Source organism: Colobus angolensis, unplaced genomic scaffold (assembly GCF_000951035.1).
Source record: "Colobus angolensis palliatus isolate OR3802 unplaced genomic scaffold, Cang.pa_1.0 Scaffold255, whole genome shotgun sequence".
Classification (NCBI taxonomy): Eukaryota; Metazoa; Chordata; class Mammalia; order Primates; family Cercopithecidae; genus Colobus; species Colobus angolensis.
The window spans coordinates 5,065,413-5,079,439 of NW_012115766.1; the positions used below are offsets into that span (position 1 = coordinate 5,065,413).

General features: G+C 38.7%; 1 protein-coding gene across 1 annotated transcript in view; it reads left to right on the plus strand.

The window, feature by feature from the left end:
- Positions 1 to 3,455, plus strand: part of SLC46A3 (solute carrier family 46, member 3) — an 18,178-nt gene extending 14,723 nt beyond the window's left edge. Inside the window, exons 5-6 of the mRNA XM_011946942.1 lie at positions 557 to 713; positions 3,374 to 3,455. Of these exons, the coding sequence (XP_011802332.1) occupies positions 557 to 713; positions 3,374 to 3,455 (239 nt within the window). The remainder of the gene's footprint in view (positions 1 to 556; positions 714 to 3,373) is intronic.
- Positions 3,456 to 14,027: the final 10,572 nt, after the last annotated feature.

Genomic DNA, 14,027 nt, shown 5'->3' on the forward strand with positions numbered 1-14,027 from the left:
AAAAAAAAAAAAAAAAAAGAATCTCCTCTCTTTGCCTGCAGCTGTCACTTTTGCCAGACTGAGGAGCAGATAAGGTTTTCTTTACCTTTCAAAAGGCTCTTGAAGGAAGCATTGCTTGTTAGGAGCCATCCCGCGCTTTCAGGCATCACAGATTAGCATGCGGACAGGGACCCAGGGTGGGAGATAGCATCCTGAAGAGCCGGGGTAGGTGTGGCTTTGCCTGGGGCTGTGGCAGAGAGGAGAGACCTGGAGCTTTCAAAAGAGTCGGCTGCATTGTCTTTTTAGCTTTGCCCTGTGGACACTGGAACTCAGCTATCTGGAGTTTTCAGCATCTCTCACATCAGGTCCAAGGAGAACCTTTGCCTTAGCCTCCTCAGCTGCAGAATAGGCTGCTGACTTCCCAGGGACTTTCAGGGAATAACGTGCATTTCATTCACCAAGCAGTGCCCTCATGTTTAGTGTTTTCAGTGAATAACAGTTGTCTTCGTTAGTTTGTGTTCGTTGTTTTGTAATTCTGCCTTTTCTTTTTCTCCCTCTATACCCCTACCCCAAACAGGTACCCTGTTTGCTTGTATTGCTTTCTTAGAAACACTTGGAGGAGTCACTGCAGTTTCTACTTTTAATGGAATTTACTCAGTCACTGTTGCTTGGTACCCTGGCTTCACTTTCCTGCTGTCTGCTGGTCTGTTACTACTTCCAGCCATCAGTCTATGGTACGTCATTATTATTATTATTATTATTTTATTTTTATTTTTTTGAGACGGAGTCTCGCTCTGTCGCCCAGGCTGGGGTGCAGTGGTGCGATCTCGGCTCACTGCAAGCTCCGCCTCCCGGGTTTACACCATTCTCCTGCCTCAGCCTCCCGAGTAGCTGGGACTACAGGCGCCCACCATCTCGCCCGGCTAGTTTTTTTTGTATTTTTTAGTAGAGACGGGGTTTCACTGTGTAGACCAGGATGGTCTTGATCTCCTGACCTCGTGATCCACCCCTCTCGGCCTCCCAAAGTGCTGGGATTACAGGCTTGAGCCATTTTTAATCATTTTATCAAAGGGTATACAGATTAAGTGAATTCCCTAACCTCACCTGTAAAATTACATAGATCTGTTGAAATTTTGCCTCAGAATGTGCTTTTCTCAAGAACTTTTAGACATGAAGTGCTCGCTTCAACAGCATATATACAAAACTGGAATGATACAGTGAAGATTAGCATGCTCCCTGTGCAAGGATGACATGAAAATTCATGAAGTGTTTCATATTTTAATAAAATACATTTTTTTTATTAAAAAAAGAGAGCCAGTCATGGTGGCACATGCCTGAAGTCCCAGCTACTCAGGAGACTGAGGTGGGAAGATCATTTTGAGCCCAGGTGTTTGAGACCAGCCTGGACAACATAGCAAGACCCCCATGTCATTAAAATAAATAAAAATATGTGAAAGCATCTGTCAACAATTTTGGGAGACTTAGGAAGAAAAAGAGAGTGACATGCGTAAAGAACTCAAAGAAAGACTGTGTTCGTTATAACTCCCCGCCTTTAAACCATTGATTAAATTAGCATCTAAGATTAGAGATGTATACCTTAAACTATGATTTCCCAGAGTACAATATCCCCTGATGGTCAAATATTGCTGTAATTAGATTGACTTTCACGTGGATTCTTGTATAAATGACAAAAGCAGATAGGATGTGCTGACTATTGAGTTCTCTTTCCAGAGATGGCTTGTTTAATGACTTTGTTTTAATGACTTGTTTAAACTTCTGTTTAAATGTTTTTAAATTTAAATATTCAAATTAAAGAAGCACAAAATTCCATTTATGAATAGTACATATAATGGATAGATCAGAAGCATACATATAAAAGCAATATTTATGCCTTCTTTTTGCTTTCTATTTAACAAAAAATGTGAGCTGGCTAGATGAATGATTGCTGAAATGTCCAAACAAATTTTTTTGACACATTAGTGAAGAGCTCATTAATCTGTTTCTGCTGAGCCCTGTGCATTTTGTGTGACTGATAGCATAGCACAGTGATGGGAATCAAGGCAGTGGGGGCACAAGAAGCCAGGCCTTCTCTGCTTTCTCCTAAGCACTTTGGGGGTAAGGCTCTGAGTTAGGGAGGAAAGTACCTATAAGCACAGATGTTAAGCATCCTGCCAAGATGGCAAACTCCTGAACCAGCCGGCTCATGTCTTACTCACAGTAGGAGCTTAGTACTTACTGTTTCCACTGAATTCTGATACCTAGATCTGCGTCAGACAGAGAACAACAGTATTTGCAGTTCCTCTAATTTAGATGGAAAGTTATTTATACTAGTTATCTTTTTAAAAAAGAGACTATTCATCTATTGAATTAACAAAATTACCAATACATATTGTGCTGGTGAGCACATGAGATAACTGATCTTACACATTGTTGATAATAGTGCTATTCAGCTGTATCATAAAGCAATTCATGAATGTACCAAAAGCTCTTTTTTCAAAGTTCATAGTGATTGATCCAGCAATTCCTTTTAGAAACATACTCTAAAGAAATAATCAGTAATGTTGTCAAAAATGGAGATATAAAAACGTTAATTACAGCAAAAAAATTTTAAATGACCAAACTGTCAAACAGTGGGAGAATGTTTAAGTAAATGATGGTACAGCCATTTCATGAAAAATAACTAATAAGGATTGTAGCAGGCACCGTGGCTCATGCCTGTAACCCCAGGACTTTGGGAGGTTGAGGCAGGAGGACTGCTTGAGGCCAGGAGTTCAAGACCCATCTGGGCAACATAGTGAGACTCCCATCTTTACCAAAAAAAAAAGATTTTTTAAAAAAGTAGGAAAATAAAATTTAAATTAAAGAAAAGAATTGCATACATGGTGAGTAGAATAATAGGTAATTCTAATTTTAGTCTTCATATATTTATAAATTCTGTTATAACAAATAGATAAAAAGCAGTTGTCCTTTTAATAATAAGGTAAATGTAGATGGGCTTCTGAGATTTTTTTTAACCCTACACTGCTCAATATTTTAAAAATCAAAATTACATGCTGTCTTACCTCCAAAGTTTCTGGGCTTCGGTTACAGCTATCGAACAGGAACTTCCTTAATAGCTTTAGTTATAACTAGTTTATGGGGACTACACAGAGTTAACAATGGGACAGGAGGGATATCTTAGGGGTCTAGAAGATTAAAAAAAATCATGTAGTTTTTAAATTATTTTAAGAACACCATGCATGAATCAGCTGGATTCAAAATGCCAGGATACTCCTCCTAATAATCTGCATAATTTATTAAAAGCTATATAACTGGGAAAAATAGTTGGGAAACAGATTACTTATTTATGTATTGTCTTAATCTCAACTCTAAAATGTCTTGTTTCCTTTTATAGTGTTGTCAAGTATATCAGCTGGAATGAGGGAAGCTATGAACTTCTTATACAAGAAGAATCCAGTGAAGACAATAGAAGTTAATTCAATAGAAGTTCATTCAATCCAGTTAATTCAACAGAAGAATCCAGTGAAGAATGCTTCAGACAGATGACTGTGATTTAAACAAACAAACAAAAAATCTATGAATGCACATATCACATACTGTGACTTCTGAAGACTATAAATGAATTCCACAATCAGTGCTTCACTGAGAACCCATTTGACGTATCTTTTCTCCTAAACTGGACAGTCAGAGAGACAGCTCCTGGCTTTAGCTTCTTGCGGTACCACACACTTTGAGCACTTTGTGCGTATCATGCAATATACTTGCAATACACAGAACAAATCTCAAATATGCCTCACTTTTGGACACAGAAGAGGAACATTAAAACTTAAGGGTATAAGGCGGGATCAAGAAACTTGATAAGGTCAAAAGCAATAATCTCCCTGACATATTCCAGACTCTTATACTGAGACCAAAGAGAAATCTTTACCTTAGTTTCTTCATCAGCAGAATGGGTTTCTGGCCTCTCTCAGAGATTTTTGAAGGCATAATGAAAATTACAATCAATCACTCATTGGTAGGAAAATAATGATATAAGTTTCAAATATGTGTAATTTTACCTATACTTGATAATGCTTGGTTTGATAGAGCCTGTTAAGCTGCTATTGACAGTTGGAGCTTACATATGTGACTTCTGAAGACTGTACATGAATTCCACAATCAGTGCTTCACTGATACAAAATCCTTAAAAGGGAGGCACTTTAAAGAATATGTATTTTTCACTTAATATGTTTCATCAGTGACAGGCATGATAATGTTTCTAATGTAATGGGTAATTGGGAAAAATAGATTATAAATAAAATTGCTCTAAAGAAATTAAAAAACTGAATGAACAGCTAATAGTGGTATAAAGTAAATAACGTTTGGAGCCAACACTTTGTCCCTTGTGTTAGTAAAGGGATATTCACATTCCATGATCCCTGGCTGAGAGTTCTACCTCTAGTCTTTCTTACCCAGCTCTTGTCTATCCTTGTTCAATTAGAAATACTGATAAGAGAATTTTTAGAATACAGATCTTGTACTCCTTAAATCCGTCAGCATTGTCACTCATAGGAAAATGATCAAACAAGCACGTCAGTCATGATTTGACCCCTCTCCATCTCATTTCTTACTGCCTTGCACTCATCCTGAGGTCCTCCTTGGTCTCTAAAAACACCGTGTGCTCTCGTGCCTCCATGTCTTTTCACACACTATTCCATTTGCTCTTCCTACCACATCACACTGAAACGTTCAAGCCTCAGCCAAAACATTGCTGCTTCTGCATAGCAGCCTTCTTGACATCCCTTCTTACTTCCCAGTCCCTACAGGGCTTCCATGGCTCTTTGTGTATACTTCAATCCCAGCGTTTTCCATCAACTTGTCATTGTTTCTGCTACCTGACCATCATCACCTTGAGTACTGGGACAACCTTTGAGTACTCATATCCTCAATAAATGTTTGTTGAACTAAACTAAATGACTACAAAATTTTATTTTTACTTGTAAAAATAATTTAAATCTATATATTTAATGCCTTATGAGAGTAACCACTGTTATCATGCCAATCGTTAAGCCAGCCTTGCAAACAAATTGAAAAATATGCCAGCTTATACACTTTTAAAATTGATTTACAGTATTTTCATAGGTCCTTTAATACCTCCCATTTTCTAAGTTACCATAAATAATAACACAAATGCCCTAAAGTGCAACTAAATGATTAACTTCACTGTAATCTCTTGAAAGCAGATACGATCTTTTGTTTTTTTTATAGTATTGCTTAGGACTTTAAGGAAATCAGTGATTGCTTGACTAGTGAATAGCACATTTAATATACTAGAAATTCTTATTTCCAAGATCGTTCCTTTTAGGTTAAGCTAGTATCTTCTGGGCTTGGGGGCCCACGTAATAACTAAGTGATTCTCAGATTGACTGATACATTTTTGTTTTCCTTCCTGTCCAAGGTTCTTCCCAAACCAAAAGAAAAAGCATCTTACAGTTTATAAAGTAGATATTCATTCTCTGCATTTTACAGAAGAGGAAGGTAAGTCTCACAGAGATTTGGCTTGACCGTGGTTATTCACTGCCTATCAGTATTACACATGAATGGACTTGACCCTACTGACGTTCTTCATAGCTAGGGTTTGCAGTAACAGATTATAAACCCCAAAGCAAGAATTGCATATGTGTAGCGTGATGTACCCAACAAAAACACATCAACAAAACACTGTACCCAACTAACTGCGTATAATTATCTTTTCTGAGTTTAGACAAGATGGTCTATAAAGTCTCTTCCAGCTCAACACCCCATGGTTTTACACATCTCATCTGAACTGAAGAGGTACTGTGTGATACAGTTGAAGGGTTAACAGATGGTTTCTCAGTTGAGCAAAAACTCGATTTGAGAGGTAGCAAGTGTATCAGGAGATTAGATTGAGGTGGCCAAGGGAAAAAATGTAGCACAAATGAACCTAGCTATCTCCAAAGTGTCTAGCCTAAGAGACAATTAGTAAATGTGGTGCTGAAGAGATGAGAGAAGCATGCAAGCTGATGGCATGGGGAACTATAGACTCAAAACAGAAATGAAAAAAAAAAAGATCTAATTTCCCGTCATGTAACCCAATTATCTGAAGAAAGAATGTTAATGGAAGGACTTGTCTTTACGGAGCCCATTTAAAGATAAACCAAAGAGGAAAAAAACATGTTCCATGTTATCCAGCAGTGTATAAAGGACTTGTATCTACTAGAAATGAAGATTCTCATTATTACAGAGGACTAGTCAATGAGATTGTCCACAGCCTGCATTGCATGGCCTCAAACATCTAAATCCCTTTTCTCCACTTCCATACTCACTAAATAATTGTGTCTGGAGTTGGTTCCTTCTGGTGGGTTCACAGTCTTACTGACTTCAAGAATAGAGCCACAGACCTTCACGGTGAGTGTTACAGCTCTTAAAGATGGCACGGACCCAAGGAGTGAGCAGCAGCAGGATTTACTGTGAAGACCAAAAGAACAAAGCTTCCATAGCAGGTAAGGGGACCCGAGTGGGTTGTGACTGCTGGCTTGGGGGTGGCCAGCTTTTATGTTCTTATTTGTCCCCACCCATATCCTGCTGATTGGTCATTTTACAGAGTGCTGATTTGTCCATTACAGTGTGCTGGTTGGTCCATTTTTCAGAGTGCTGATTGGTCCATTTTACAAACCTCTAGCTAGCTACAGAGCACTGATTGGTGCCTTTTCACAGAGCACTGATTGGTGCATTTTACAATCCTCTTGTAAGACAGAAAAGTTCTGTAAGTCCCCACCTGACCCAGAAAGTCCAGCTGGCTTCACCTCTCATAATCCTCTAATTACTCATTCAATGCCCAAGAATCTTGACAACAGAATAGTGTGCCCTGGGTTCAGTGCTCTTTTAAAGAAATCCCGCATATATGAGAACTATCTGAAGAATTAAAAAATAAAAATAAAATTAATTAATTAATTGGTAAAAATAAAAATCTCTGGCCTCATGTACTGGAGATTCTGCTTCAGTAGCTCTGTAGTGAGGTCTTGGAATGTATTTCTGAAACCTCCCCGGGTGACTGATACACATTCAGACATGGAAACTACTGTCCTAAATGAGTGATTTTCAACCCTAAATGCACGTTAGAATAATCAGTGTTGGGGTGGGAAGAAAAATGAATACAAACACAAAGTCTTATTCTCATCCAGCAGTTCTCAACCTGCCGAGTCAAATCACCTGGGGAGCTTTTGAAACTTCCAGTGGCCTAGTCTCAGCTCAAACACATTAAATTAGAATTTCTAGGTATGAGATCCAGACAGTATTTTTTTCAGACATTCTCCAGGTGATTCCAATAGGTGGCTAGAGTTGAGAATCACTACTCTAGGTCAAGGGCTAGAAAACATTTTCTGTAAAGGGCCTGAGAGTAAACAGTTTAGGCTTTGTGGATTATACGGTCTGTCGCACTACTTAACTTTGCCAATGTAGCACAAAGTAACCAAAGACTACACAAAAATAAATGGGCACAGCTGTGTATGATCAAGATGGGGCCTGGCTCAAATGGTTTCATTGCTAAACATTTAAGGAATAAACATATTAGTATTACCTACAGCTTTTCTAGAAAATAGAAGCAAGGAACACTTCCCAACTCATTTTATGAAGTCAGCATTACCTTCATGTAAAACCAAAGAAGTTACAGGAAAAGTAAATTATGAATTTGTATCCCTCATAAACACAAATAAAAAATTCACAACAAAATATTAACAAATCAAGCAATATATAAAAAAGATTATCTATACTGACCAAGCGAGGTTTATCCTGTGAATGCAAGGCTGGCTCAACATTTAAAAATTACTTAATCACTATATTAACAGAATAAAGGGGAAAAAACCCACACGATCATATCAATAGATGCAGAAAAGATATTTATCAAAGTTCAACATCCATTTATGATAAAAATTCTCAAGAAACTAGGGATCAAACTGATAAAGGGCACCTATTTTATTTTTTTAAAACCTTACAGCTAATGAAACTTTATGGTAAAAGGCCTGGCTGCTTTCCTTCTAAGACTGGGAATAAGGCAAGTGTATCCAGTCTAACAACTCCTATTCAACACCATGCTGGAAACCCTAGACAGAAGGCAAGAGAAGGTGATAAAAGGGATATAGACTGGGAAGGAAAAAGTAAAACTGTTTATCTGCAAATAACATGACATAGAAAATTCTAAAGAACCTTCATTGAGATAAAGAAACTACTAGAACTAATAAATGAATTTAGCAAGGCTGTGAAATATAAAGTCGATATGTATGAATCGTTGTATTTCTGTATACTAGCAACAAACAACTGAAAAAATTAAGGTTAAAACAAACCATTTAATAAAAGCATCAAAAAACATAAAATACCTAGGAATAAATTTAACAAAATATGTGCAAGACCTGTATGCTGAAAACTACAAAACACCGCTGAAATTAAAGAAGACCTAAATAAATGGAAAGAAATTCAAGTTGATGGATTAGAAGACTCAACTTTAAGATATGAAAGTTAATACAAAATTTCTAGAAGAAAATAACAAGAAAATCTTCATAATTTTGGGTTAGGCAAAGATTTTAGATAGGACCCCAAAGATGTAAAACACATACACATAGTTTAATTGGATTTCATCTAAATTAAAATGTTCTGCTTTGAAATACACAGTTAAGAAAATAAAAAGAAGTGGGTGCAGTGGCTCACACCTGTAATCCCAGCATCCTGGGAGGCTAATGCAGACAGATGGTTTGAGCCCAGGAGTTCAAGACTAGCCTGGGCAACATGATGAAACCCCATCTCTACAAAAAATACAAAAATTAGCAGAGCGTGGTGGTGTGCACCTGTAGCCCGAGCTATATGAGAGGCTGAGGTGAGGGGATCACTTGAACCCAGGAGATCAAGGCTGCAGTGAGGCAGGAATGTGCCAACCTGGGCAAAAGAGTGAGAACCTGTCTCAAAAACAAACAAACAAAAAGATAAGAAAAAAGAGAAAAAAAGCAAGCTAAGACTCCAGAAGATACTATACCTGAAAAATGCTTAATAACCAGAATATGTTAAAAACTTTTACAACTCAATGAGACAAACCAATTTAAAAAGAGTGTGGGGAACTGGACAAAAGATTGGAAAGGACAAGTCACACAAAAAATACAGTTATGTTCAACACCATTAGTCATCAAGGAAACACAAATTAAAACCACAATGAGATACTATCACATATTCGCTACAGTGGCTAAAGTTTAAAAAGTGTGACAATACCAAGAGCTGATGACACTGTTAAGCAAGTGGAATGCACATACACTTACCATATGATGCAGCAGCTCTCTCCTAGGTCATTTGCCCTAAGACAAATGAAAACACATGTCCATACAAAGGCTTGTCTATGAATGTTTATAGATGCTTCATCTATAATAGCCCCAAACTGGAAATGACCCAAATAAACTTCAATAGATGAATAAACAAAATATAAATATCCATACAATGGAATACTACTGAGCAATGAAAAAGACAAATTACTCATATATTCAACAACATGAATAAGTTTTTAAAACATTATACAAAGCAAAAGAAACCAAATATAAAACAATTACATACTGTATGATTCTATGTACATGAAATTCTTAAAAAAAAACAAAACCACAAACTAATCTACAGTGTCAGAAATGAGACGAGGGGTTGCCTGGGGCTTGGGGCAGGAGACACAGGGATTAAAAAGTGATAGGAGAGAACTTTCCGGGATGATGGACATATTTTTCATTTTGATTATGTTGGTTATACAGTTATATACATTTGTCAAAATATATGAATACACCGTGTTATGTAAATTATATCTCAATAAAGTTCAAAAGATTGTATTGACCCTTTTGGGAAAGATAGGTAGCCAATGAAGAGCGGATTTACATAGGCAAAGCACTCCAACATTCCTGTCCTTCCAAGTTATTTCATTGCTTTCTTCTATACTAGTGACTTTCAAAGTATGGTCCTTAGTTTAGTAGAATTACCATAACCTACAAACTTGTCAGAAATGCAGATTCTCAGGCTTCAACTCAACCCTTCTGAATCACAAACTCCAGGAGTGGGGTTCAGCAATCAGTGTTTTTAAAAGCCCTCCCATGATTCTGGTGCACACAAAAGCTTGAGAACCGATGGTCTACTCTATGTCAAGGACTTCTGGCATATCCATTTCACTTAGTGTGTGTCTGTGTTGAATCCAGTTCTAAAGAGTATTAAGCCACATCCACCTCCTTGAAATATTTGAGTCTAGAATTATTTTACATAAGGACATTATACAATATCCTAAAAGCACATTCAAAATCTATTCCTTCATTGAGTTGTGTTGAGTCAAAAAAAAAAAAATCTATTCCATCACATATACCTGAATTTCTTTTTTTTTAAATTTCTGTATCCAGCAAAACTAAACTTCATAAATGAAGGAGAAATAGTCTTTTGCTGACAAGCAAATGCTGAGGGAATTTGCCACTACCAAACCGGCACTACAAGGAATGCTAAAGGAGTTCTACATCTTGAAACAAAAGCTTGATATGCACCAAAATGGAACCTGCTAAAAGCATCAGACTCATAGGGTCTATAAAGCAGTAACACAATGAAAAAACAAAGTATCTAGGTAACAACTAATATGATAAACAGAATAGCACCTCACATCTCAATATTAACATTGAATGTAAATGGCCTAAATGCTCCACTTAAAAGATACAAAAGGGGATTTCCAGCAAGATGGCTGAATAGGAACAGCTCCAGTCTGCAGCTAACAGTGAGATCAACGCATAAGATGGGTGATTCCTGCACTTCCAACTGAGGTACCTGGTTCATCTCACTGGGACTGGTTGGACAGTGGGAACAGCCCACAGAGGGCTAGCCGAAGCAGGGCGGGGCATCACCTCACCCAGGAAGCCCAAGGAGTTGGGGGATTTCCCTTTCCTAGCCAAGGGAAGCCGTGAGACACTGTATGGGGAGAAATGGTACACTTCTGCCCAGATACTGTGCTTTTCCCACGTTCTTTGGAACTGGCAGACCAGGAGATTCCCTCCAGTGCCTGGCTCGGTGGGTCCCACGCCCACGGAGCCCAGTGAGCCAAAATCCATTGGCTTGAAATTCTCGCTGCTAGCACAGAAGTCTGAGATCGACCTGAGATGCTGGAGCTTGGTGGTGGGGAGGGGTGTCCACCATTACTGAGGCTTGAGTAGGTGGTATTATGCTCACAGTGTAAACAAAGCTGCCAGGAAGTTCAAACTGGGCGGAGCCCACTGCAGCTCAGCAAGGCCAACTGCCTCTCTGGATGCCACCTCTATGGGTAGGGCATCTCTGAACAAAAGATAGCAGTCCCAGTCAGGGACTTATAGATAAAACCCCTATCTCCCTGGGACAGAGCACCTGGGGGAAGGGGCAGCTGTGGGCACAGCTTCAGCAGACTTAAACATCCCTGCCTGACAGCTCTGAAGAGAGCAGTGGTTCTCCCAGCACAGTGTTTGAGCTGTGATAACAGACAGACTGCCACCTCAAGTGGGTCCATGACTCCCGTGTAGCCTGACTGGGAGATACCTCCCAATAGGGGCCAACAGACACCTCATACAGGAGAGCTCTGGCTGGCATCTGGCAGGTGCCCCTCTGGGACAAAGCTTCCAGAGGAAGGATGAGGCAGCAATATTTGCTATTCTGCAGCCTCTGCTGGTGACACCCAGGCAAACAGGGTTTGGAGTTGACCTCCAGCAAAATCCAACAGACCTGCAGTGAGGGACCTGTTAGAAGGAAAACTAACAAACAGAAAGGAATAGCATCAACATCAACAAAAAAGACATCCAGACCAAAACACCACCTGTAGGTCACCAACATCAAAGACCAAAGGTAGATAAAAACCACAAAGATGGGGAGAAACCAGTGCAGAAAGACTGAACATTGCAAAAACCAGAACACCTCTTCTCCTCCAAAGGATCACAGCTCCTCACCAGCAAGAGAAAAAAACTGGACGGAGAATAAGTTTGACGAATTGACAGAAGTACGCTTCAGAGGTGGGTAATAACAAACTCCTCCAAGCTAAAGGAGCACGTTCTAACCCAACTCAAGGAAGCTAAGAACCTTGAAAAAAGGTTAGATGAATTGCTAACTAGAATAACTTGTGTAGGGAACATAAATGACCTGATGGAGCTCAAAAACACAGCATGAGAACTTTGTAAAGCATACACAATCTTCAATAGCCAAATCAATCATGCAGAAGAAAGGATACCTGTGATTGAAGATCAACTTAATGAAATAAAGTGAGAAGACAAGATTAGAGAAAAAAGAGTGAAAAGAAATGAACAAAGCCTCTGAGAAATATGGGACTATGTGAAAAGACCTAATCTACATTTGATTGCTGTACCTGAAAGTGACAGGGAGAATGGAATCAAGTTAGAAAACACTCTTCAGGATATTATCCAGGAGAACTTTCCCAACCTAGCAAGGCAGGCCAACATTCAAATTCAGTAAATACAGAGAACACCACAAAGATATTCCTCGAGAAGAGCAACCCCAATACACAAAATCGTCAGATTCACCAAGATTGAAATGAAGGAAAAAACGTTAAGGGCAGCCAGAGAGAAAGGCCAAGTTACTCACAAAGGGAAGCCCATCAGAGTAACAGTGGATCTCTTGGCAGAAACCCTCCCAGCCAGAAGACAGTGGGGGCCAATATTCAACATTCTTAGGGAAAGGAATTTTCAACCCAGAATTTCATATCCAGCCAAACTAAGCTTTATAAGTGAAGGAGAAATAAAAGCCCTTACAGAAAAGCAAACGCTGAGAGATTTTGTCATTAACCAGGCTTGCCCAGAGCTCCTAAAGGAAGCACTAAACATGGAAAGGAACAACTGGTACCAGCCACGACAAAAACATGCCAAATTGTAAAGATCATCGATGCTATGAAGAAACTGCATCAACTAGCAGGCAAAATAAATAGCCAGCATCATAATGATAGGATCAAATTCACACATACAAACATTAACCTTAAATGTAAATGGGCTAAATGCCCCAATTAAAAAACACAGACTGGCAAATTGGATAAAGAGTCAAGACCCATTGGTGTGCTGTATTCAGGAGACCCATCTCTCGTGCAAAGACACACATAGGCTCAAAAAAAAGGGATGGAGGAAGATCTACCAAGCAAATGGAGAGAAAAAAAAAAAAAAAAGCAGGGGTTGCAATCCTAGTCTCTAATAAAACAGACTTTAAACCATCAAAGATCAAAAGAGACAAAGAAGGGCATTGTACAATGGTAAAGCGATCAATGCAACATGAAAAGCTAACTCTCCTAAATATATATGCACCCAATACAGGAGCACCCAGATTCATAAAGCAAGTTCTTAGAGACCTACAAAGAGACTTAGATTCCCGCACAATAATAGTGGGAGACTTTAACACCCCACTGTCAATATTAGACAGATGGATGAGACAGAAGATTACCAAGGATATCGAGGACTTGAACTCAGCTCTGGACCAAGTGAACCTAATAGACATCTACAGAACTCTCCACCCCAAATAACAGAAGATACATTCTTCTCAGCACCACATTGCACTCATTCTAAAATTGACCACATAATTGGAAGTAAAACACTCCTCAGCAAATGTAAAAGAACAGAAATCACAACAAACTGTCTCTCAGACCACAGTGCAATCAAATTAGAACTCAGGATTAAGAAACTCACTCAAAACCACACCACTACATGGAAACTGAACAACCTGCTCCTGAATGACTACTGGGTAAATAATGAAATGAAGGCAGAAATAAAGATATTCTTTGAAACCAATGAGAACAAAGACACAACGTACCAAAATCTCTGGGACACATTTAAAGCAGGGTGTAGAGGGAAATTTTTAGCACTAAATGCCCACAAGAGAAAGCAGGAAAGATCCAAAATCGACACCCTAACATCACAATTAAAAGAACTAGAGAAGCAAGAGCAAACAAACTCAAAAGCCAACAGAAGACAAGAAATAACTAACATCAGAGCAGAAGTGAAGCATATAGAGACACAAAAAACCCTTCAAAAAAAATCAAT